Source organism: Anarrhichthys ocellatus, unplaced genomic scaffold, assembly GCF_004355925.1.
Source record: "Anarrhichthys ocellatus isolate YVR2014 unplaced genomic scaffold, GSC_Weel_1.0 scaffold4, whole genome shotgun sequence".
Taxonomy (NCBI): domain Eukaryota; kingdom Metazoa; phylum Chordata; class Actinopteri; order Perciformes; family Anarhichadidae; genus Anarrhichthys; species Anarrhichthys ocellatus.
The window spans coordinates 5,832,580-5,857,435 of NW_022280034.1; the positions used below are offsets into that span (position 1 = coordinate 5,832,580).

Genomic DNA, 24,856 nt, shown 5'->3' on the forward strand with positions numbered 1-24,856 from the left:
ACACACACACACACACACACACACACACACACACACACACAAATCCCTCTCAAAGGGAGACAGACGAATGCTTCACTTAGAGAGACAGATCCAGACAGGGGAATAGATGGGTGTGTAGGAAGGGAACGAAAGCAACAAATGACACCCAGTCAATGAGACAGAGAACCTTAAACAGCCGAAGAGAAAGAATGTCGGACACACAGCCAGAAACAATGGCAGATGTATGACGAGTTAAAGACGCCTCATACTCTTCTCAAACGCTCCTCCAGGGCTCTGAAGTTAATGGAAGTCAGGAGATGGAGAGAGCTCCGTTTATTCCTATTAGAGGAAACTAAATACAGCTAAAGGTGCCGGTGGATGGTTTGGTGTGGAGAGGAGCAACACTATACACTCTTTAGACCAGGCATGTCCAAAGTCTGGCCCGCGGTTCAATCACGGCCCGAGGTCAGATTTTATATGGCCCGCACCTTCTGTCTTAAAATGCATTATGTATGGCCCGCCAGCACAGTCAAAACGGAATGAATAAATCATACAAATTCAACATGCAATTCCTCTTTTTACCTCATGGTGGCAGCACCACTCTGTAACTGTCTGGCTGTTTGAAATGGGCTCTGACCCTTGACCTGTCATGTTACGGCAGGTAAAAAAAGGAAAGTCGATAATGAGGGCCGCCGCAGCTTCTTTACATTCTAATAGAATGTAAAGAAGCTACATTGTATAGAATGATTCTATTGAAGTTATTCCTTTTTAAAATGTTTTAGACGAGTCACTAATCACTTTAAAATAGTGATTATAGCTGATTTAACTTACAGACATGAGATTGATCTTCTCATGTCACTCTCTTTATACAATGATATAAATTCATCCCCGTTTTATTGATATCTTACGAAAAATTACTCCTCACTTTTCGTGCGTTTTTCCTGCAAAAGTCCAGCAACATGAGTCTGTTTTCGCTTGTTACATGCATACTGTCTTTTCAAAATAAACTTCCATCTTCACAGGAAACGACTAAGGTTTAGAGTACAAGCCAAACGTTTTCCAAATGAGAAAATGCTTGTAGGAAACCGTTTAATTTAACATTTGTTAAAATCAAATTTTACCAAGGTTGCTGTCGATCATCATCAGTAATTATTGATTTGAAAACGTCGTACTGAATGTCACCCTGTAAACATTTAGGCATTCATCACGGGCTACGTTTGACTTTTAGCGCCTTCACCTCCTCCCTCTTGGCCTGCTGTCTCGTCACTGCACTGCAGCTTTGAGCTACAATCTCCATTTGCACTCCCGCTCCCACCAGAGGGCAAACGGCTTGATACACCTCCCGGTTTATTCACCTTTCTGAGAACCATGTTCCCCCTCTCAGGGGGTGACTGCTGGGGATTGTTGTTCACGCATCAGAGACAGTTAGCTAGTTTGGAGGCTGCTTGTTTCTGGGCCGGATGCTCAGCTGACCGTGAAGACTGAAACTCAGCCCGACGAAGCTGGAACTCATGCTCCGCTGACCCAATATGTCAACAGGGGGAATGTTTCATAACTTTGGCCCTCCATCCCACTGATTCAGGGCGCCACTGAGGCGTTACACACCATACACACACACACACAACCAGGCTAGGTGTTACAGGAATAGAGGAAGAGGAGGGGGAGCTGGATCTGTCTTTCAGTGCCACATGGGAGGACAGAGATGAAGGAAAGGACGTTTTGGAAAAGGAGGAAGAAGATTGTGGCATGTGTGAATAACAAGATCTGACATTTTCCTCCCATTAGCCATGTTTCCAGATCATTGTCATGCAAATTGTATACCAAAAAACTGAATAAGAATTGGTTCAAATATTAAATGAGCTATGCACATGAATGAGCTTTGTGATTGCTCCAATAAAAATAAACGTATTTGATACTTTCACACAAAGCAAAAGACACAGAAATGCCCATGGCAGTATTTTAATGCACCAACTTGCATGGCTCAACGGACACATAATATCTACTCCTCAGAATATCCAGTGTCACTGTTCAGCTGTCGGCTCTAAAATGTAACAACTGTGCTAAACTGCTCTCGTTTATTTGACAAAAAGCACTCTCTTTGCCACTTGCCATTCCTCACATGATGTTTTTATGACAATTTTACCATCACGAGAGCATTAAAAACTTAACGATCCCCTCCAGACATGTCATAAGACATCAAATACAAATGCTTTGAATAATAATTTGTGTCAGACATGTTTTTTTTTTCCACAGAAAACTTCAATTAGTTACAAAATAAAATGGTTACATCAACTCCTACCTCATAAAAAAAAAAATCTATGAACATGCAAATATTGTTAATTTGATTCCTGCTGGTTTCTCTGCTGTGAAGTCTGTTCTCAGTGTTTCAGCACAGAGAAAGTTTCCTCTTCAGCAGAATGTGAAAACAGACAAAGTGTCAAACTCGGCTCAGTGAAGGTCAAACATCCAAATGTAGTAACAACAAGCAAAACACATTTAATGGAGGAGGGCTGTGGTCTCATATTATATTCATCATAATTCACAAAGATAAGAACAACACAACTTTGGTTACCCTTGCTCCTGTGTCTTTTATTCAATATTTTATCATCATTTGTCCTTTTCTCCATTTTTCTCACCCTCTATGTGTATGTGTTTGTGTGTTATAGTTTTGCTCAGGGCCCACTGAAAGACGCTCCAAACCTGATCTGCACACCTCACACAGCCTGGTACAGTGAGCAGGCCTCTCTGGAGATGAGGGAGGCAGCCGCCACCGAGATCCGAAGAGCCATCACCGGTACGCAGCCACACAAGCGGATTTATTATCTGTTCTTGTCACGTCTGACAAAACACAACATTGAGTATTTGTCCGACCCTCCACTGCTTGATGAACAGGCCGCAGCCTCAGCCTGCTATGTGACCTGTTGCACGTCTTTCTTTCCCAGATGTCACATTTCCACTTCAATAGGCCCCGGGTAGCCTTTATTAAATCTGGACCTCTTAATAGATGTCATCGTTAGCTCCCCGACTCTGAGCAGAGCCCAGGGGCCGGCCTACGAGAGAACATCCAGATTGTTAAATAGTCTTAATTTGCATTTGTGTATCCAAGCCTGATATGCTTGTCAGTCTGAACTGTGTGTGTGTGCGCGTGTGCGCGTGTGTGTGTATGTTTCATATGACAGGCCGTATCCCTGACAGCCTAAGAAACTGCGTCAACAAGGAGTTCTTTGTCACCACGGCACCGTGGGCAGTTATGGATCAGCCAGGCGTCCACCCTGAGCTCAACGGCGCCGCCTACAGGTAAGGACTGAACATGCAGATGGCTAGCAGATGTCGCCTTTCCCATTTTAAGAAAAAAAAAAAAAAAGAAAAGCTGCCCTGCATTATTTTAGCATTGTGGATGTAGAACATGTAGATACTTTATGATAGATTATTGATATATTGTTATCAGCATTTACTTTTCCTTCTTGCAATGTTAACAGGAGCTCACATTTCATGTTGGCTCCCTTCCCCCCTATATTCATTGTTTAAAAATGTATTTTCTTAAATTGCTTGAGGACAGTTTTTAACAAGTTATCAATGAACTCAGTGCTCTGCTGTAGACCCTAGTGCCCTGTACCCTCACTAACTGTTCTCTGTAGTGGTAGAATGGTAATTCTCTGCCCACCTGTGGGCTCTTCCTGAACTCAGCATGTCCGCCTCCATGTGTTTCTTTCACGCAGCCAAGTGAACCAAACTCTTCCTGGCATAACAACCGGTGTCCCCCACGACAAAATTATTGCCTAGATCAGGAGCAGGTAAATACGACCATCCGGGACTACAGCCTCTTGTCTGGAGGTCCCGGATAAGACCCTCTCACCTGAGCTCACATGATGTGTGTGTCCCCCCCCCCCTCTATGATTCCCCAGTACTCACCTGTTTGACTGAACACAAAGTGGAGATGGATGGTAGCGAATGTGGGTTTTGAGTTTCTCAATAAGCATGACACGAATCCATTCAGATGCAGTTTCACGGATGGAGTCATGCTTTGTGATTTCCTTCTTAAGGGGTTTTGGGCAACTTCTGTTGGATTTAACGTCTCTGAGCTGCATTATCCTTTCCCCTTCCTCTGTGTTGAATGTTATTGTACGGAGCACCTCGGGTTCACAGTGGGAATTTGTTTTCTGAACTACTTTTACAGTAATATACTTTAATATACTTTTTTATGACTTATCTCGACATACTATAATATCACTTCTTCTCCCCCTGTGGTGCGAAAGAGCCTTTAGTATCACTAGACTTCAGCTTTGTTCAGATAATCCTGTCTTTCAGGATGTTGAGTATGTGGGCCAGCCAACACATTGGTACACTACGTGCACTTTGGGAGTCGCACTGCCCGTGACACTAACCTTTGACCTTCCTCCTTCCCCAGATACCCACCGGGCGTAGTTGGAGTGGCTCCAGGTGGCATCCCTGGGGCGTTAGAGGGCATGGTGCCAGGTGGGGTGCCCATCGCCCACACACTGCCCTCTGGTACACACCCCTCCCAGGCCCCGTCGCCCAACCAGCCCTCCAAACACGGCGAGACCAGAGAGCATCTCACCGAGCAATAGCAGCAGAAGGGATACAAACGACAACATCTCATCCGACGTGTCGACACTCAGAACCAACCAATCGCAAAGCAACCGACCAACTGGGACCAAGAGACAGTGAAACAACACAAGCGGCCGACTGTTAAGTCCGTCAGCAACTGGGAACAAAGGACGTGTTCCGGGGAATTTGTACTTTTAATGTTTTAGTTTCTACTCTCTGTCTCTTTGGGTTCAGTACCGACTTTACTCTTTGATGATGCTGATGGTTTTTTTTTGTTTTTTCTTCGGGACATGCCTATGATTGTGGACACAGTCGAGTGTTTTTAGCGCTGCGGGATTACCCGATGAGACTCTGTCCCGCCCCGTACACTTCAGAGCTCATGGGAAACGTAGGCCCACATCTCAACACACCAATGGGCGAACAAGAGAAAAAAACTTTGGCATCATGTGCTACTGGACCTTACCCCCCCCAACTTCCTCCTGACCCTCCCCACCTTTCCTTCACCCAGCTCCAGCCCTCCTTATGTAACTAATGTGTGTTGTTTAGCCCCCTCATTATGCCTCACAAGAGAATTATTGTTTTTTTTTTTCTTTCAATCTTCTGTGTGAATGACTAAAAATGGATTACTATATATATTTATCATTCGTCAAACAAAAAAAGTTCTAGTAATCTAGTGTGGGTTTTAACCCTTTCCTGGCAATAATGCAGCTGTTGCAGTTAGAGGATTTCACCACTTGAGGGCACTTATAATTATACAGTGTGGGGGATTTCTTCTGCACTTGTGACTGTTGAGACCATAAGTTGCGCCGATACATGTCGTGAGTATTTTTTTTACGCTGTAAACACTAAACAAACATTCACTTTATACATTTGATTGTAACTGAATTTTGACATTAAATGGATTTAGAGGGAGCTGCCAGCTGAAGTATTTAACTTTCCTCTTTAATTAAGAGGATGTTGACGTGTCTGTGTGACTGAAGAAGGAAACATTTTTTAGAATCTTAAAAAGTAAGTTTGGTGCGACGCATCTGAGTCTTCTGTTGTCAAACGGACATTTCTGATGACAGCTAATCGAAACCTTAGTGGCAGCAGCGCACAGATTGTGACACCCCCCCCTCCTCTCTTCTTTGAGCACATTTCACACTGAAGACAGGAAAGGGTTAAAGCAAACTTACTTTCATTAATGACTCAGGAAAACACTTTTTTGCAGATATCATTTATTCCCAGAATTGTCTTTGACGAAAAAAAAAAAAGCTAAGACTAATGTGGTTTGTCTGGATATTTTCTCTCCTCCCTCGTCCTCTCCATTGTGGTATTTTTATATACAAGGCGCATCCCACGTTTTTTGGTGTTAAAGAGTTTTGAAGAGTCCTGTTAGATTTGTATTGCCTAGTTAAATGTTCCTATAACCATAGTCCTATGTGATCCACCCTCTCTCTTCTCTCCTTATATTTTTTGTTCAATTGAAGGCCAGGTTCTTTGGGGCGTCCTGTACTCTGTAAGAGCAATAGCAGAAACTCCTTAGTGTCCCAACAATAGCAGAAGAGGCAGCCAGCAGTACGTTTTTGTTTTTAGTGTGAGTATTTGTATTTGTTTCTTGTACAAGGTGAACATTTAGCATTCAGTGCAGTTCAAATAAAAGATATGATTCTGAGAACCAGCCGTCTGTACCAGCATGATTTGTCACACGTTTTGTCTTGCATGTTTTATTAGCAGAGCAGCTCCTGATGATACATTCCTTCAATGTAACCTTACATTATCCGTGTACTTTCATTATTTGTCACAAGGGGGCACCAAAGTACAAACAAGTCCTGATAACAGAAAATGAAATGTGGCAAATTACATATCAGCTTTCAACTGATGCCATTGAATATTAACATTTTAGTAACAATGGAGAGAGACGTTCTGAGTCACTGGATGCTCCCACGAGAGTGATGGCAGGAATACAAATCTTTGAAAAACACTTTTCAAACAGGCTTCCAATTTGGACTATATTTAGTTGTCAAATAAAAACTATGACCCTGTGTGTTTTCAAACGGTAATTTCAGCTACGGCAAGAAAAAAAAACCAAGTTCATTCTCAAGTCAAATCCAAACGGCACAAGAATGAGAAATTTGAAAACAAATGCAAACAAAAGGGGATACAAGTGAGTCAAATTTAATATTGATGCACTCTAGAAAGAGGCAGAGTGTTTGGCTTCTTTTCCCCACCAGCATCACCACCACCCATTCTAATGACATCGAGCTATTGAATCACAAGTAAAAAATGTCAGTAAACTTGTACGTCCTCTCCCCTCACAGAATGTAGGTATCATCTGTGCAAAATAAAATACTTCAAGACTGAACAGATCAAACGGACCACAGATTAAACGGGGGGGGGTAGAACAAAGGAATCGCCTCTGCGCGCTAAATCTCCTACATAAATAAATAAATCCAAAACATCAGAAGGGGTCTGCAGAGGGATCGTCAAAAACGGGTGCTCTTTAAACCTCAACATACACACAAAGATCAGCATCCTCTCCGCTTTAAGCAACATTTCTGTCAGGCAATTCTGTCAAAGTTCTCATCTAGTGCAGCTTCGGGATTTTCCTTAAATACAGAATATTTTCCTATAAATTCTAGTAGTTCCATCAGGTCAAGTTAATTACTTTGATAACAAATGAGGAATCTGAGCACAGGAAGGCAAATAAAGTGGACTTGATGTGCTCTCATAGGAGCAGTAATCAGGATTCTGTTTGTTGTTGCTGGTATCTGTTTCTCTATCACGGAGCTCACACAACACATGCATTATTACAAGTTAAAGATTTACATTTTGGGAGAAAAAAAACCAAAAAAAAACTGAAATATAGATAGTACGGTTCTCTCCCAGAGCCTACAGTGTCCAGTCTCAAATTCAGGAGCACTCTCTTCTCACTCACTCGTCTTCATCCTCCTCTTCCTCGCCGTCGGACAGAGAGGCACAGGGGCGGATCTGGCGGTATCTGTCCAACCACTTCTCCACCATCTGGGTGACGAGTGGGTGGTTGCGCCGGCGAGAGCTCTTCTGCATGGCGGCCAGCATGCCTCCTTCTGTCACGCAGCAGTCCAGCCACTCCCTGAGCAGCTTCTCCTGCTGCTCCTCGTTGCCCATCTGAGTTGCAGACAAACATGCAGTTTAATTGTTGTGATATATTTAAGATGTGAAACCACAATTCGAAACATCCACTGAACAACAGGCATGCTGGAAGCAATTTGTGGTAACTTAGCACCATGAACTGAACATAATGCTCATTGTTTTCACTCAGTATTTAGGTCCCAAATTAAGTTCCGTTCTCAAATTACAAACAGGCGCAAAACAATAGCGCACGGCTCAGATTTTGTAGCATCAGTCCCTACCTCTTGCGCAGACAGGAAGTGAATGTGCAGCAACTTCCTCTCACTGTCCACCAGTGGCAAGAAAGTGACCGTGACATCATCGTCAGTATTGAGGTTGGCGCCCGCACCGCGATTGTCGTAGCCGTCGTTCTCCATCGCCACCAGGGCCGAGAAGTGGCCCCGCGTGTAACCTAGAGCGATGGGGCTCTTCCAGCAGAAGCTCTGCTCCCATAACAGAGGCAGGTACACACCTAAACACACAAGAAACAAGTAAGACCAGCTGAACCTCTGTACGGCACAACACTGAAGAAACCTGGGGAGGAACACGTCGCACTTAAGTATGTGTGTGCGTGTCAGCTGGGGCCAAGCATCATCTCAAATCTGACATAGACAAGTAATAGTATAGTATGTCATACTGTCAAAAAATCTGGGGAGCTGGGGACTATTATTATTTCTTCAGCAAAATGTAATTCCACGTAATTCAGTTTGTAAACAGCACATCAAATATGAAATGTCGGCCGAAGCAGAACATGTCAGTTACCAATTAGTGTCATTGTGGGTGGGTGGGTGAATTGTGGCTAAGTGGATAGCAGGGCCGTCTTTCAATCAGAGGGTCGGCGGTTCGAACCCCGGCTCCGCTAGTCGCATGTCGATGTGTCCTTGAGCAAGACACTTAGCCCCAAAAATTGCTCCCGTAGCTGTGCCTACGGTGTAGAAATGTGATAGACTCTGAATTGTAAGTCGCTTTGGATAAAAGCGTCTGCTAAATGACTGTACTGTAATGTCATGCTTTGAATAAAAGAATCACTCAAAATGAAACAGCATCACAGTCCTTTTATAAATTACTACCACAATCTCACAAGCCCATCCAAATGCCGCCTCACCTTGAAAACGAGTGTATCCTAACGTTTCCCCGCGGAAACTTTTGTAGTATTTCACTCCGTAGACTATGATCGGTCTGCGAAGAATGTGTGCGAGAACAAAAATGTGCGTCTGCTCCAGGCTGGCCCCGGGCTGAGAAAAAGAAGAAGAAGAAGAAGAAGAAGAAGAAGAAGAAGAAGAGGAAACGACATCATACAGCGTTTGTAATCATCTCTGCAGACGAGGTAATCACGTGGTAGCTTCTGCTGCGTTTGTTTGTACGGCCGGCGGAGCGGCTCTCTGTGCTGAACGCCTGTCATCACATGGTCACATGACGGGACGTAGTGCTGCTTCAGCAGCCGAGCAGATGAGCCGTCTGTCAATCTATAACTCCATGTTAGGGTATTAGAATAATTGCTTATGTCCTCCCCATCATCCACCTTCTAACTGCGTCTCCCGTGCAGTTCAACTCTATTCACTTTTTATAGAAAAATAGGAAGAACAAAACAAGGAGGCGTGTCCGTCTCCCCAAAACCACAAAAACGAGACCGAGCTCAGCTCGTCCTTTTTGTGCAATAGGAGTAGAAATAAGGAGGTGAACTTCCTGCATCTATTAATGTGTGCCAGGCAGTTTAATTATCTTCCAAAACCAATCAAAAGTCACAAAATCATTAACTTGGTGGCATTTCTACGACGATGACATTTGAATTCGCCGGCGAGAACGCATCAATGGATGTATTGTACTTTCAAAGTGTTACTCCCACTTGCACACTCCCTTTACGGACCGACCACATGGTACTGGGCCCTTCTCTCTCCTTCGCTCGATAGCGAACTTGAGGAGGGAAGTGAGTAATCCAGGAGGAAGCTCATGATTACCTGGCTGGCCAGAGACAGGATGAAGGCCCAGTCCTCCTGCCACTGCTCTTCTCTCAGGGAGAAGTGCAAACCGAAGCTCTGCGAGTACCACGACTCCCACTCCTTCCAGCGCGTGTAAAACCTAAAAGAAAGTTATAAATAAAGTTCATTTGAATCAAATTTCAAACGTAATTTCTCACTAATGTCATCCTAGTTATAGACCTGCGTATATATGTAAAGAATACTGCAACACACGTTAAAGGGAGAACATCTCTTTCATGTCTGACCATCGCTAAGTAATCAAACCTCCTGTATTTGACCGTGTGAGGAAAGTATGTAAATATCATTCAGAGTACTCAGAGCCAGACGTGCAAGTTCATAAAATTGCTGTAAGATTCAAAAACATTTTGTATAATACTTTACAGTATCAGTCATGAAGTGTTTCTTGGATTATATGACTATGGGGACTCTTGGGTGTCTTACCAATGGGAGCAGTCATGCAGGCAGTCATGGAGGGTCTTGCGGAGAACAGAGTCCTTGTCGTAGATGCCCCAGGTGGCCTGTAGAACCGAGTCCAACAGACAGTCTCCGGCTGTGCGGTTCCACAAGGCGTACAGGCGACTGTCCAAGCGCGTGCCCAGCTCCAGAGACCAGTTGATGACCGGAGATTCCTCTTCCAACTCTACACACAGACAGAGACGATGCACGGGTGAGGGGCGAGGGTAGGGAAACGGTCACGTATAAAAATAAAAACATTCTGGGACAAGTTTGGGTCTTGAAGAGATTTTATGCTACAAGATTCCCAGAGATTACCTGGGATTGATATCTCAAAAGAAAGACATTTATCTCTTCAAAATCCTGATCTTGAGTGTTTGAGATATGCAACCGCTGCAGCTAATCGTTTGGGGAAACAAATGCATCGCATATCCTGCTTTCCAGCATTTTTCTTTTCTCCTAAAATATTATAAACGCAACTTTACAGATTCCTCGGCTATGTTTAGATTCACTGATAATAACCACAGGGCAACATACAGAATATTAATGTATACATTCATTCAATCATCCCAGCTCAGGCCCATTGTTCGGGGCCGCTATCGTCGGCTCAGAGAGAAAGAACTGGTGCTGAAGCGAGCTCCTCGCCACTGACCTACTCCCAGTGTGTCATTGTTCTGTGCACCTCCCACCAGTAACACAATTTGCGGCGGCTTAAATAGGTCACAAGACTCCTCCGATACCTTCAGTACAACACACAGACGCACATGTATGATCACAAGCGCGCGCGCACACACACAGTCAGAGTGCAGTCCTGGGAGTGAGAAGGGAGGGAAAGTATTGAGCCCAATTAACCTAATTAGAACGGGTATATAAGATGAAGCAGGAGGTGGAGAGCTAGTTGTTGGTTTTTGTACATGAATCACAAGTAACCCGTGTCCTGTACTCGTATACACATGAATAATCTTTGGTACCTTTCTGCACATCTCGATCCAACACCTCATCGAAGAGCTTCTCTTGGACATCAGGTGGCAAGTCCTCTATATCTGCAAAGAGATACGGGGAAAGATATTGTGTTTTGACTCATCATAACCCTAATGGTGCACGACAGCGAGGGACACCGAGACGCTACAGTAACGACACACAGGGATGTTCTTTTCAATTCCATCCACTGGCTGACATTTTGTCAATAGAGCGCTGTAAACACAAGCTCTGTACGGCATGTTGTGTTCCTCTGTGTATCGAACTGTGCATACACAAAAGCCAGAACACTGGTGGCTATTCTGTGGCTCAATAGTGAATGGCACTGGCTTTGTTTGAGAGAGAGAGAGCGAGAGAGAGGGGGGGGGGGATAGACAGAAACAGAGGGAGAGCACCCTGCAGCTGGCCAAATTCGGTCTGCAAGGAAATACTTGGCATAACATGAAAAAAATCAAATCTATCAGTGAAGCCTGCATAATCTTTCATCCCAGCGGCACCGGCAGCTCAGAATCAGCACACAACTGGTAGCTGTGAAAGCAAAGTGCATGTCATTTCAGTCAAGACATTACACCACAGGGACAGGACACTGAGCTGCTGTTTCTCTGAGCAAGGCTGCACAACAAGGCCAATTCTACACAGACGGGTGGGGGGGGGGGGCGGTCGAGATCACACACTGAAATGCAGCACACAGTTTAGAGGACACTTCTGCAGATGGCCATGACATTTAAGCATGAATACAATCCTCAAAAATCACCAAATTACTTAATTTTCCATTCTACCCTTGTAGAATAAATGGCAATTTTCATCGAAGGACCTTAAAGTCAGTGGAGGTCTTAGAGCGCACATATGCACGGAGGTCCAATAAGCCACGTGCTGTGCTCATCAAGGAGTCGGGGGGTACCTGCAGGCAAGGTGAAGGTGACCGGGTCAGTGAGGAAGTAACAGGCGAAGTCTCCTTTGCGTTGATGTAGCGACGCCGCTATCTCCCGGCGGATCTGCTCCGTCAGCTCGGGACACACCATGGAAGGGATGCACTTAGCTGCCTGCTGGTTCACCTAAGAGACAAACGCACAGAATCATTGGGAGTTAAAGAGGTAAATACATCAATATATGCATGATCAGATACTTGTGATGCATTTAAATCATAAACATTTATGTATATATTTGTCCAAAGGATGGGCAATATGGACAAATGTTGACAGGATTTTACTCAAATGTAATATTATTTTCTATATTGAGGCTGAAATTCTGCGGTGAAGAAGCCATCTTTCTGTTTCACAGTGCAGCCTTCCCTAATCATTGCTTGGCCTCCTTGCAGACCACATCAGCTCTGTGGCATCAGGTCCACCAGCGGCAGGACTGCAGCCAGGCTGATCCTCCACCTAATCCTTAAAGTGCGCTTCTGCTGTATTTAAAGGCATTACAGGCATCTGCTATATATCCTCTACTCTAGCGCAGAACTATTACAGGCCGACGTGGTTGTTGAGGCGAAGAACAGTGGAGCGTCGCAAATACAGGCACACTTCTGACCTTTTGCTTTTTAATAACCAATTATATTGTCAAACTTTGTATAATGCACTCCTGTAAAGACAGTCACAAGAGCGCTGGTAGTTTACACCATCCTCTTTTATAAAATTTAAATCCGATACCACTACAGATTCTGCTGCGTAGTGCATTTATGTGCATTCAGAATTATGTGTGTAGAGAGGGTTTAATCAAGGGACAACCAGCCCAAAGAAAGATGGAAAACCCTTAATTCCAGTGGGGGTGGCGAAGACGAACTACATCTACAGCATGCGTACCTCTGTGAGCAGGATGGCTAGCATGTCCTGCCTCTGGAAGCGGATGGCCAGATGGACCAGAGTGAAGCCGACGTCAAACGCCGAGGACCGGTTGAGGAGCTGCACCTCGTCGGCAGTGAGCTGCCGGGCGATGTCACCGCCGGACGACTTGTAGGCTTCTATTGCAGCCAGGTCTCCCTCCACCACGCCTGCAGCACGGGGGAGGAAGGAGGAAGGAAGGAAGGTGAGAAAATAGGAGACAAACATTGACGCCGACATGTAAAAGTGGATCAGCTGCAGTTGCTTTTCCAGGAATTCACGTACATGGGCTATCGCAGTTAGAGGGAGGTGACACGCACACACACACACATAGACACACACACACACGATCAACGGTTGAGGGAGGAGGAACAGTGCGGTTCAGAAAAACTGTTCAACAGCAAACCTGTCCACAAAGCCCTGCTGTCATCACAATGTACACACTCATGCTAGTTTATTAGGCACACCATCTCTATCTGAGGGAGGACTAAATATTATAAACAGCATACACTCAACAGCACTACAAAACACAGCCAGAAGATCCACCATGAAGCTGAATCAAACATCTGTTTCAAATAAAAAAACATCACAACCTTCACACAGGTTGGATTTATTGCAGGGCTGTAACAGTAATAATGCAATAAATTAGCAGCCGAGTGAATTTACCAAATACCAGTGTTTCCTGTTCAACCACATCAGCAAGGAAAATAAATTGATGTAGAAAGACACGGGGATCCTTTTAAAAACAGGCCTGCTCTCTGTAAATGGATTAGCCTGCCTCTTGGAGCAGCTCCAGCTCCATGTCCTTGCTCATAATAGAAGCAAGACGTAACAGACAGCTTGCCTTGTTCAATGAAAGAGCTACAGGGAAAAATCATACTGCTCTTAGTCACAAGCAATCATATACAACAAATCCAACGTCAAAAGAGCAAAATGCTAAAAGAATCCACAGCGAGCTCTCCAGCTCCTGACCTCTAGATGTAGCGACAAGCTAACCCAGTGTGGGAGCAGTTACCACAGCGTAGCTCATAACGCAGAGCTATCAGAGAGCGGTGTCAGACAGAGGGCGGTCTGCGCAGATTAGCGCTCTCCCCCTCCTTTGAAAATGGTCGTCTCAACATCTGTCATGTGTGAAATGAGGATAGCACGCTGAACACCGAAGCTCTGGCTAGTTTTAACAAGAGGAGGGAGGTTTGTCCTCTCCGGCAGAGGAAGACGACGGTTACCTCGAGCGAACATCGACGGGAACGTGCCGAGAACGCCTGGTCCCTTTAACACATGGTGGGAGATAACTTTGCAAACACAGATCCATATGATGGACGCCAACATTAGTATATGTGGGTGTGCTGTTTTCGTCTCACATTACTGAAAACACCTGATTAAGGCCTTGGACTGTAACGCATTGGTGGAGTGAAAAAGAGAGCACGGTCCTTCTTAAAAGCATGTTCTCTCTAAGAGAGTGTGCATTAAAGTGTACAATAGAAATGGCGGGGACGTCCTGATTCAGACCTACGCTGCATCTCTTCCCTCGTTTCCTGACTACCTCTTTACCGTCCTTTATGCCGGGATTAGTCGATACAATATCGTCTCAGAAATGATCAGAAATAGGGCGTCCTAAACATCAGGCATCCCGATCTGGACATACGATAATATTGAGCTGTTATTTGAACTAATCAAACTGGACTTGTTATTGATAGTTCTGATCATTTTCGGTAGATTTTCGTACTCATGTGTGGCTGATCAACGAGATCTTTCCAGTGTTTAATGGCAAACACACAGCTCCTCACGAGCAGTACCAAACTGTAAGAATTAAAGGGTTTAAATACAGACAAATAGTATCTGCAATAGCAAGACTCGCCCACACAAAAGAACAACATTACACAAACAGAGTCTGCTTCCTTTTGTGGAGAGTACAATCAATGGGATCATCCCACTTTGGCCCAAATACAGAGCTCTAAAAAAAAGACATTAGATCAGAAACAGTAGAGCAAAGTGAAATCACGTTGCGCGGCCTGAGGAAGTGCTTGGCTCGGCTATAAAGTGCTACTCGACTCAGGCACTTCCTCCATTGAAAAAACACTTTGAAGAGCCCAACTGTTTAAAAAAAAAAAAAAAAAAAAAAGTCAGCTGACATGGCGTCAGTAAGAAGGTGCAGCAGTATTGACAATAATATCAAATGTCTGGAACTGTGTGTGAGGTAGATGAGAGAGAGAACAGTGGATAAATATTCTCACCGTGAGCTAAGAGTAATGTTTTCTATTTCACAACAAGAAGTCGGAAAAGGGCAATGAGTGCAAAGGTCAGGAGGACACTGATTATGTGACACACTTTGTTGTTTTTTTGTTGTTGGAGACTGGTGTTCATGTCTTATCAAGGCTATTTCTGCCTCCTAGGGTACGCAGCACATAAGCACCACTGTTTACAGGGTGGGTTGACTGCGGGCCAGGAGAGCCTCTGGTCCCAGACGGTCCATTCATGCCCACCGGCTGGGACGCACTCACACCCTCTCAGTCTATCAAAGACACTCTCGGTGGCAGAGCCAGGGCATCTAGGGTTTCAGTGAGGAGATGGATCAAGTTCCTACTCACCATTTGGTTACACATTGTTTTTATAATAATGCCGCTCAGCATAATTTATGCTTTGTTGATTTTACGTATCCTCTCACTACAGTCGATATTAAAGCACTACCTTGTGAAATGAAACCCTTCTCAAAGAGCTTGCCAAGCCCACATTTTCAGAAATTCCTGTTCCAATAATATCTAGAGTGTAAACAATAACAAGTTGTCATTCATTGATAAAAATATTGATCACACTACTATGTAACCATGGAATGTGCAGGGTGAAGCACCACCTGCACTGTGATAAAATAGAACTAAATGTTTTGCCATTGGTTGCCTCTGACTGGATTACCTCGCTCGGTCATCACTGAGCATGATATCATGGAAGAAAATGAAAGGTTGCTGTAACAATAGAAGTGTTGTTACAAGGAAAATTGGTACAAGAACATGGATGACATGTAATAAACGTATTAAAAACTCACCTGCACATGCATTGAGGAACAGCCAGTCTGTTTTCCTCATGCGATTTCTGATCTGCTTTAGCTTCTTGAAGTCGACTTCTTGCTCCTCTTTGCTGCTCATGGCTCCAGCTGCAAGCTCGATCCTCTGGAAGTCCATTTTGACATTGTCTTCCCTCTTGGGCATCGGAGGGGACCTTCTTTGGCTCTGGCCTCCGCTGCAACTGCCCCTCCATCGAGCCCTGTCCTGTTCATTTATCATGGGTGTTGGCTCTGGAGACTCGGCCAGCTCTATGGCTTCCTGGTTGTTGGGCTTGGGGCGGTCACAAACCACACACTTTGTGGTTGTGGGCCAGTTCTGGTAAGTGCAAACTGTGCATGTCCAGTGCTGCGGATGGGTGTTGAGTCTGTTTCGGTCATTGTACTCCTCACAGGTATCCACCGGAGAGTGGAGAGGAGGACGACAGCCCGCGTTGGAGCCGGAGGTCTGGGGGGACTCGGTGGGACTGCTGATCCTCGGGCGCTGACACAGGCACTGTGTGCAGCGGAGTGCTCGGGGCCAGTTCAGATAGGTGCACATCTGGCAGGACCACTTACTGGCAATCTCAGCCATGCTGGCCGACTTGACTCTTGGCCTAGCGCTGGAGTCGGGGCAGATGAGGAGGTTGCTGCCACTCTCAGTTCTGGGAGGGTCCCACCCCAGACTGGGGTCCAGATCAGGGCTGTTCTTGTAAGGTTCCTCTGTGATGATGGCACCGCTCAACCTCTGTGCACGGCACATAGTGCACTTGACTGCAGATGGCCAGTTTTCATAGGTGCAGTAGTCACAGGACCACTTTACCTTCTGTTCCGTCATCGTGGATCACTTTGGATGGTTAAACTGAGGCGATGAATCTAGTCAGATGTGAGACATAAACAAAAAGTTTCATAAATCATCTTGAAGGTCAATAAATATGATAAACAGCATTGTGTTTTAGATACATTAATATAAATTAAGAGATTTCATGTAGTTCCATCAAGTATGTATTCCAGCACACTGTAAACTGTTAAAAACGAATTACATCTGAGATTATTTAGTGATTGGAAGATTAAAATTGCCTGCTAGCTGTTCAGTATCGTTAACAGGTCTGATTCACGTGACGGTTGGCTTTATTGTGTTGTAATGTAGGTTACCGTTAGTAATGTTTTAGCCTCGCTAGCTGTCAAGCTAACCAGCTAGCATACACAGTTACCGTCAATTATAACCGTTAACAATCATTTCATATTAAGTACAAACGTGAAACATGTCATATTACGGAATATTTTAAGAAAAAATATGTAAAACTCTTACCGTTTTCGCGACTGGGCCCCGTTTCCCAAGAGCTGCTGGAAACCACAACAAACCCCAAACCCTCCTCCTGCTCTACCAAACCTGTCCCAATCCGAGTTATTTCGACCTCTTCGGGCTCTCACATGTTTACCTCCATGGACCCACTAACCTCCTGCAGAATAACCCGCACCGCGACAAAGCCTTTGTACTCCTTTAATCATGGTATAAATATGCGACACTCCATGGTTTTACGTGCCTCCGTGTTGTTTAATGGCGGCGACAGCGAGACAAATGAGTAGCAGAGCCAAAATAAACGTTCGCCTGTCTCCGTCACGAATCATCTGGCTCAGCTCGCAATGCTATTGGATAAAAGGAAAGAACCGTGTTGCGTTCATGGTCTATCGGAAATATTATGTGACCCCTATTTCATGCACCACATACTGTACGAACAGTTATGGGAGGTTTAAAAGAACTGGTGGATTTCATAACAAGGGGCAGATAATGTAAATATTACGTCATTTCAACTTTCTTTATTTGCTGTGGTTTAAGCCTGCTATGTTTAGTATGTGCCCTAAAGCACAACATTTTTTAACATTGTATCGTGTTTTAAAAACACGGGAATATGGGACATTTGACCAAACAATTCAGAAATATCCGACTTTATCATGAACACAAATATATTCGCTCCTTGTAGACAAATTAGGCAAATTAATCTCGTCTACCAATCCAATCTAGAGTTTGCAAAGTGCATAGTCTGACTGCAGACCATTATGCTTGGCCCGCTGGAGGGAAGGGAGGCAGTGGAGAACCAGAACCAGGACTTCACATGGAAGACTGTCAGACCCTGCTGCAGTAAAATTAGAGGTTTTCTAAGGAACCCTGGTGCGCTGAAACACAATTGCTTTTGTTTGCGTGGACTGCCAAAATCAACACGAATTGAAAGTTCCTCGTTGTAACTTTAAGATAATAAAAAAAGAATCTGATCGCACAGAACTGCACACGCTCGTTCACATGAACAGTTAGAGAGAAAACTGGATTCAGCAATGAGTGCATTTGAAAAGGGCTATTCATGTGTTCGTATTGGGAAGTCAATTTATTGTCAGTGTTGCAGATGCATGGAAGCCCATTGTCACCACTGTGCTGAAAAAGTCTTTATAATGAGATACTATCTAAAAATAATGACTTAGCATCTCATAATTATGACTTACTATCTCATAATTACGAAGTCATTATTTTGAGATAGTATCTCATTATAAAGACTTACAGCATCTTTATTTTTCCTCAGAGTGGCAGAAACGGGCTTCCATACACAGACGTCTCATCCTCAATGTAAAATATATTTAGTGGTGCTCGATGGCATCACGTGAGGTCCCCGGAAATTGTCATTCCACCATTCGCGCACGCAAGATTTCATTTAAAGCATGGTGCCCGCCCCTTCCTGGGGTCTTGGTAGAGGAGCTCTGTTTGACTCACCGGCTGTCAAAAACGCCCCACCGCACCATGGCAGCCCTGTTGACCAGGCTGCACCACATTTCGCTCAACGTCTCCAACGCGGAGAAAGTTTCCAGCGACCTCGTCTCCAAATTCAAGTTCAGTTTGTTTGCCACCAGGCTGACCGATGGGGCCAGGCAGCTGGCTTTCAGAAAGGGAGCGGCTGTCTTCATCGTGAACGAGAGACCAACCCGGAGCGACGCGGTAACGAATGAGAGGCTCCACATTACGCACTCGCGTCCACATGTTCCACAGCTGGTCAACGTGGGGAAAGACAACCGGGGTGATTCCACGAAATGTCTTTACGACGTCAGCTCGTGTTACCCAGTGAACACTGTCAACAACGTGTGTTTCGAAGTGCAGGATGTGGAAAGGTCATCCAGGGCTCTCCAACACCTGGGCTGCAATTTCATGGTTCCGCCAACGACAGTTCACGACGAGTGTGGTTATGTCACCTACTCAGTGGTCAAATCCATCGTGGGGAACGTGTGCCACACGTTGATTGACAGGACAAAATACAAGGGCAGCTTCTTGCCTGGGTTTGATGGCATCGAAAATTACTTGCCAGAAACGGACACGTCTTGTCTAATCACACACTTTGATCACATCACATATGTCTGTCTCAAGAAAACAACCAACCAGGTCATGAGGTGGTACGAGAAGCTCTTTGGTTTTCAAAGGTTTTTCATCAACAGGTGAGAATTACAAAAAACATTCACCGTTATGTCCTGTTCTACATTTTGCTCAACTTGATATCTGTAATAAGTCTTTTCTTCTGAATAGTGCTGAAAATGTGGACGAAGGTTTTGTCATAAACCAGGAGGGCATTGGACTGCGTCTAACCGCCATGGAGTACTGGAAATGCAGCAAAACTGGCATCACTCTCCCCTCTGTGGACAAGAAGGAGCCTGACTGCAAGTTTGTGATTGCAGAATCGCTCTTTGATCAAGGTATAGCTGTTGCAACTTGCCAGGTATTTCATTTCTGCCACATTTTAATGGCGTGCATCATCACTGTGTGCTTGGACTTGATCAGGAATCAGGAATCAGATTGACACCTTCTTGGAGCAGCACGGGGCCCCGGGGATCCAGCACATAGGACTATACACAACAAACATAGTTTCTACTGCTCATGCAATGGCTGATGCTGGTGTGCAGTTCTTCTCCCCTCCTAAAGCCTACTACATGCAGGTTTGACTGACTCCTACAGAGCGCCACAACAAATAATACTTCTGCTCTTTGATAAATGCAAGAAATGGCCCACATTGCATTCAACAAGTCCAAAATGATATTGTAGTAAATAAATGTGTTATGAAATACTAATTTCAGACTCGCAAGACAGATCAGGGTTGTCTTTAAATACTGCAATTACAGAGCTGCACTTGTTTGTGAATTTGCAGCTCCACCGTATTAAAAGAAGGCGTATGTTTTACTGATAAGAGGAAAACAAACAAGAACTTGTTGACTTTATCTAAATGTAAATTGTTTTACTGATTAGAGCAAATGAAAAGAATGAGATAGCTTAACTGCGCCTAAATGCATTCATTTGGTCTCATTTATAAATTGTGAATTGGGTCGCGATGGTTCGTCATATTTAAAAGGTGGGTCCCCAGAGAAAAAATAGTTTGGTAAAAACGGCATTAAAGAACACCTTTTTATTCACTTAAGTCTTTTAACAAAGCAGTTTCTATGGCTGATTATTACATTAGATAATTATACATAACATATACTGGTCCTATTTTCAAATGTGTCGTCTTCTACGGTGGTTATCAACCCTTCTACCTACCCTGTGTGTGGTGACAGGTGGGAAAACAGCAGGAGATAGAGGAGGCAGGACTAAACCCCCAGATGCTGGCGAAGCATGGCATTCTCCTGGACACAGATCCGGCATCGCAGACCGCATCCAGTGAAAGCCGAGGGTGAGAGGCAATCGAGAGCTGTAATCACGCACCACTTTTAAAATTGCCTCTGCATCACGCGTCCAATTACTTTCAGTGTAGATGTCGAGTCAACATGTTCCTCAGGGTCACGGAAGACCAACTGAGTGTCCTTACCTTGTTATTGTCTGTTTCCAGATACCTTCTCCAGGTGTTCAGCAAGCCCATCTTTGCAGAGGACACCTTCTTCCTCGAGCTGATAGAGCGAAGGGGGGCCACAGGTTTTGGCGAGGGGAACATCGGAGCGCTGTGGAGGTCTGTGCAGGCGCACATGGAGAGTCAGGGCGGGGATTCTCAAGGAGAGGAAACTCCAAAAACGGTGCAAACTTCCCCGTATTAGTCCATCCAGATAATAATAAAAATAATAATTTGAGAGTACTTCTAAAATAAGTGAAAAAAGTAGAATGTATAAATACATATTATATGTTTACAGAGGATTTTTACCACGAAATAAAAAGCACTTGTGGCAATAGTTGCCTGTTACACTGATAACAAGTACATTGAGTTATATTAATATCCATCTTTTAACATGACATTAACATCAAAGATGTAAAACTGTACTTTGAACTATGTGGTACATAAGCAGATGTTACATATTCTACTTCAAACTTCAAATGTCACTCCACAAATACATTTTCTGTCACAGTAAAATAATGTTTTCATTGTGTCAAAGCAAAAACAACTGCCTGACTTCACAGCAACTGTTGCTCAATAAATCTGTTTCTTACAGCACACCGTGAAGACCAATTACTGTCCTCATAACAAGGTGCTCTCTGTTTCGTAGAATGTGGGTGGGCGGGCTGAATTTCAGAATAAGAGCATTGTAAATATTGTTTTTCATGCGGTGATCAATTTTGAGGTTTTGGGCTATTTTGCTTTCGTAACATGTCTTTTTTTTCAAACTACTAAAAAAGTTTGTTTTACGACAGAGGACTACTTTACACTTTGACTCCACTATATTTCCATAGTATTGTGCTATTCCTACATGTATGTGACTGATTTTGTTGTGTGCTCTTTTGCTGAATAAAAAATGTACATTCAAAACGTGTAATCGGGTTATGTAATATGATGTGTTGTAGATATTTTAACTATAACGGTAAATAACACAAGTAGGGACGATTTGACAGACTACAACAATAAGGCACTTATTAAGACATCAGAATTCATAACTACAATATGTAATAACACATTACATTGTATTACTAGTTCTGTTTAGGTTTAAGTAAGATCAGATAACTCAATACTTAATATAGATTATTATTAAACAGTATATAAAGTTGGCTCCATCTTGACCTACTACATGACTGCTTATACTGTATGTTAATGCAGTAATACTTCTATAATATAATACCCTGAATGGGGCATTTTTATTTATTTAGTACCTCTACTTTAGGTGCATTCTGCTGATAATACTGTACTTATGTAAAGTTTTAAATGCAGTACTTTTATGTAACAGTGTTTTCACTGGGGTACTGTTACTTTTACTTCACTTAAAATACGTTTATCTTCCTTTCACTGTCAATGTCATATACAAAATGAATAGTATAGTAATAGTATTTCATTTGTAAAAGGTAGGCTGATGTGATTATAAGTAACTTTATTTTATCATATAAACATCAAAATCACTAAAAAATAAAGCTGTTCTGAGCTCCACTGCCCTCTTTTCTGAATACCTCACTCACACAGTCACTCGTGAACCGTTCCTGGAAGAACAGCTGCATGTCTTTCAGATGCTGTGGAGATTTTAGCAATGTGCATACTTTTGGCTCAAACGCCGCTTTGGAGCCTCTTAGAAGGGATCTCCGAACCCTCAGAGATGCCAGTTCAATTAACTTGGCTGCAAACATTACAGGTGAGGATTAGCGGGAAGGATGAGAAGCAGTGAAATTTAGATGGAGTTCCATGAAAGCCATATGCTCTCTTTGTGGAGTTACAGTATCCCCCACCGAGTAACGTCAGAGACCATTTTCAACAACAAGCTGCAAAAAGTGAACTTGTAACTGCATGTACTTCCGCATTTTGACAAACGGTGTCAGTGTTTTTCTTTTACTCAAGCGTCACCCTCTTGGCCAAACTAAACTTTTTAAGAGTTGACTATGTATTTTGGATTCGTTCTCACTGACAGAAAGCTTATGGACTCTATGAAAACCTGATTCAAATACCGCATATAGAACAGGTGTACTCCTTCAGCTGTACAACTACAGTATGAAGTGAACGAGTTTAATGTTTTTACTGCAATTGTTTAAAAAAAATGAATGAAAACTTAAATCATAAAACAGGGAATTTTGTCAGGGAAGGAGAGGATTATCTGTTCATTAAAGTTGAGAAGGGATGGCTCCTGTAACAGGAGTCCTTCAGCCATCTGTCTGAGGCCAGTGTGAACCACAGATGGCATACAGCATTCTGCATGGGGTCTCAGTACTGGGAGTTGGAAGCTCACTTCCCATTTACTGTCAACCATATGCTAGCTACAGTTACATTAACAAAGTCAAAGAGAAATGACTGAAACCACCTACTTCATGGTTTGTTGTTTCTCAAACATAGAAGCTATTACACTTTGGGTCAGTCTTGTTGCACTATGATTGGTGGATACTGCCCCCTATGGTTTTGAGTGTCACAACACACACTGCCAAACATGATGAGCTGCGAGAAGGAGTCATCTGTGCCTTTTATGACGACAAATCACAACATGCAAAGTCTGCATTTGTTTGCTAAATTGGTCGCTTTCTAGACTGCTGAAGGGGTTTTGGTTAAAAAAAAATTAAAAAAATGTCACCCCCACACTATAGCTTACATAATGGAGGCGACAAAATCCTCTGTGCCCTTTAACACAAAAGGCAGACAGTCTAAAACCGAGGAGGACAGTCTGACAGTCTGGGGGAGATTAGTGGCACACAACAGATGTTACTCCTTGATTAACAACAGTGTGTGCCAGGGGTGAGCTTCAGCTCCCCACCCTTCTGAGGCCCCAGTGTGTTAACTTCAGCTCCCACAAAAGACATTAACATACAGCATGTGATGTGATTGTTGCTATAATATCCAGTTGCCTTACTTTCGTGCAGTAGCCTACGTGTCATGAGTACTGTTGACTTATGTCTAGGTTCATTAAGTAAACGCATTTTTGCCTGCTGCTGTCACTCGATCACAATGTACACATAAGCATGTAGTAAGATGCACAGCTGTTATATATGAAGAAGCTGTTGAAAACAAATGTAAATCAACTCTTATTGTCACACATGTCAGGCACAGATAGTTCATTTTAACCTCTGCATTTAACCTATACAAGTATATATACGAGCTAGCAGGGGAGCAGATTTTGAGGTCCGGTGCCTTGCTCAAGGGGCATCTCGGCAGTCCCCGGGAGGCAAACCTCTGGCACCTCTCCAGCTATCATTCCACACTCCATACTTGATGAGTGTGGTGATGAGCCAAATCTTGAGCTACTGCCACCCACATTGCATTGGAAGTGGATGGGGTTGCAAGACGATTAACAGGATAGTAAAGTGAAATACTGGGTTTACCTTTTCAGGCTTACTACATGTATTCAAGTAAAAGAAGAAAAAAACGAAGATTACAAGGACTTTGGTGGATAGAACCAGTGGCCTATGTGATATCAATAGTACGTGCAGGTTACCATATATACACTTGTTGCACAACATGTGTTGATATGTAAAGTAAACCAAGAGTTTAAAGAAAAAAAATGTATTGTTCTCTTTTTCTGTTTGTATCACTGGCTGTACAAGATACAAAAATGTTAGTAATAACAGGTTGGACATCTTGAGTTTATTGCAATAAAAGTGTAAAAGAAACCTGGGTAGTTTAAATAGCATATTGCATGATAAAGCCAGTGGAGATCCTCTGCTTGTAATAAATGCATTTATTTAGGACTAACCTCAACTTTTATTACACTGAAACTCATTTTGTGACGGAGAACTAGAAATTTATATCTTCCGCTTTCTCCCTCCATCTGGCTCTTTAAGTCACACGCAGTCGGCAGGTTATCGTGTTACACCACTGTATATTGTGAAAGTGCCTTGTCTATATGCACAGCTCAAAACTGTGTGATTACTTTTCATTACTGCAGGGTGGATCAAACCACTAGTTACAGAATCGGGGGGGGTGGCAATGTTACAAAAAAGTCTTAAATATATTAATGTTTTACTTTCTATCACCATACGCTTCAGCCGAAATGGA

At 43.5% G+C, this 24,856-nt stretch overlaps 3 protein-coding genes across 3 annotated transcripts in view; 2 read left to right on the top strand and 1 right to left on the bottom strand.

The window, feature by feature from the left end:
• Positions 1–6,205, top strand: part of LOC116381094 (C-terminal-binding protein 2-like) — a 78,898-nt gene extending 72,693 nt beyond the window's left edge. The window contains exons 7-9 of the mRNA XM_031842931.1: positions 2,521–2,773; positions 3,159–3,276; positions 4,388–6,205. Of these exons, the coding sequence (XP_031698791.1) occupies positions 2,521–2,773; positions 3,159–3,276; positions 4,388–4,568 (552 nt within the window). The 3' untranslated portion in view covers positions 4,569–6,205. The remainder of the gene's footprint in view (positions 1–2,520; positions 2,774–3,158; positions 3,277–4,387) is intronic.
• A 21-nt stretch (positions 6,206–6,226) lies between these two features.
• zranb1a (zinc finger, RAN-binding domain containing 1a) lies at positions 6,227–17,576 on the bottom strand. Its single transcript, XM_031843790.1, has 10 exons — positions 17,257–17,576; positions 15,951–16,820; positions 12,893–13,080; positions 11,992–12,145; positions 11,084–11,155; positions 10,101–10,299; positions 9,639–9,759; positions 8,786–8,915; positions 7,923–8,152; positions 6,227–7,677 (listed from the first exon to the last, which is right to left on the bottom strand). Exons 2-10 carry the CDS (start codon positions 16,780–16,782, stop codon positions 7,462–7,464), a joined length of 2,142 nt encoding a protein of 713 aa, XP_031699650.1. The 5' UTR covers positions 16,783–16,820; positions 17,257–17,576; the 3' UTR covers positions 6,227–7,461.
• A 1,038-nt stretch (positions 17,577–18,614) lies between these two features.
• Positions 18,615–21,838, top strand: hpdl (4-hydroxyphenylpyruvate dioxygenase-like). Its single transcript, XM_031843637.1, has 5 exons — positions 18,615–19,421; positions 19,510–19,676; positions 19,762–19,916; positions 20,529–20,644; positions 20,801–21,838. Exons 1-5 carry the CDS (start codon positions 18,736–18,738, stop codon positions 21,000–21,002), a joined length of 1,326 nt encoding a protein of 441 aa, XP_031699497.1. The 5' UTR covers positions 18,615–18,735; the 3' UTR covers positions 21,003–21,838.
• The last annotated feature ends 3,018 nt before the right edge of the window (positions 21,839–24,856 follow it).

Coding starts and splice junctions, on each gene's coding strand:
- zranb1a (XM_031843790.1), bottom strand. CDS start 16,782: ATGACGGAACAGAAGGTAAAGTGGTCCTGTGACTACTGCACCTATGAA. Junction 11,156..11,991: donor CACCTTCACCTTGCCTGCAG/GTACCCCCCGAC, acceptor ATCTCTTTGCAG/ATATAGAGGACTTGCCACCT. Junction 9,760..10,100: donor CTGCATGACTGCTCCCATTG/GTAAGACACCCA, acceptor ACTTTCTTTTAG/GTTTTACACGCGCTGGAAGG.
- hpdl (XM_031843637.1), top strand. CDS start 18,736: ATGGCAGCCCTGTTGACCAGGCTGCACCACATTTCGCTCAACGTCTCC. Junction 19,677..19,761: donor AGAATCGCTCTTTGATCAAG/GTATAGCTGTTG, acceptor GGACTTGATCAG/GAATCAGGAATCAGATTGAC. Junction 19,917..20,528: donor CTAAAGCCTACTACATGCAG/GTTTGACTGACT, acceptor GTGTGGTGACAG/GTGGGAAAACAGCAGGAGAT.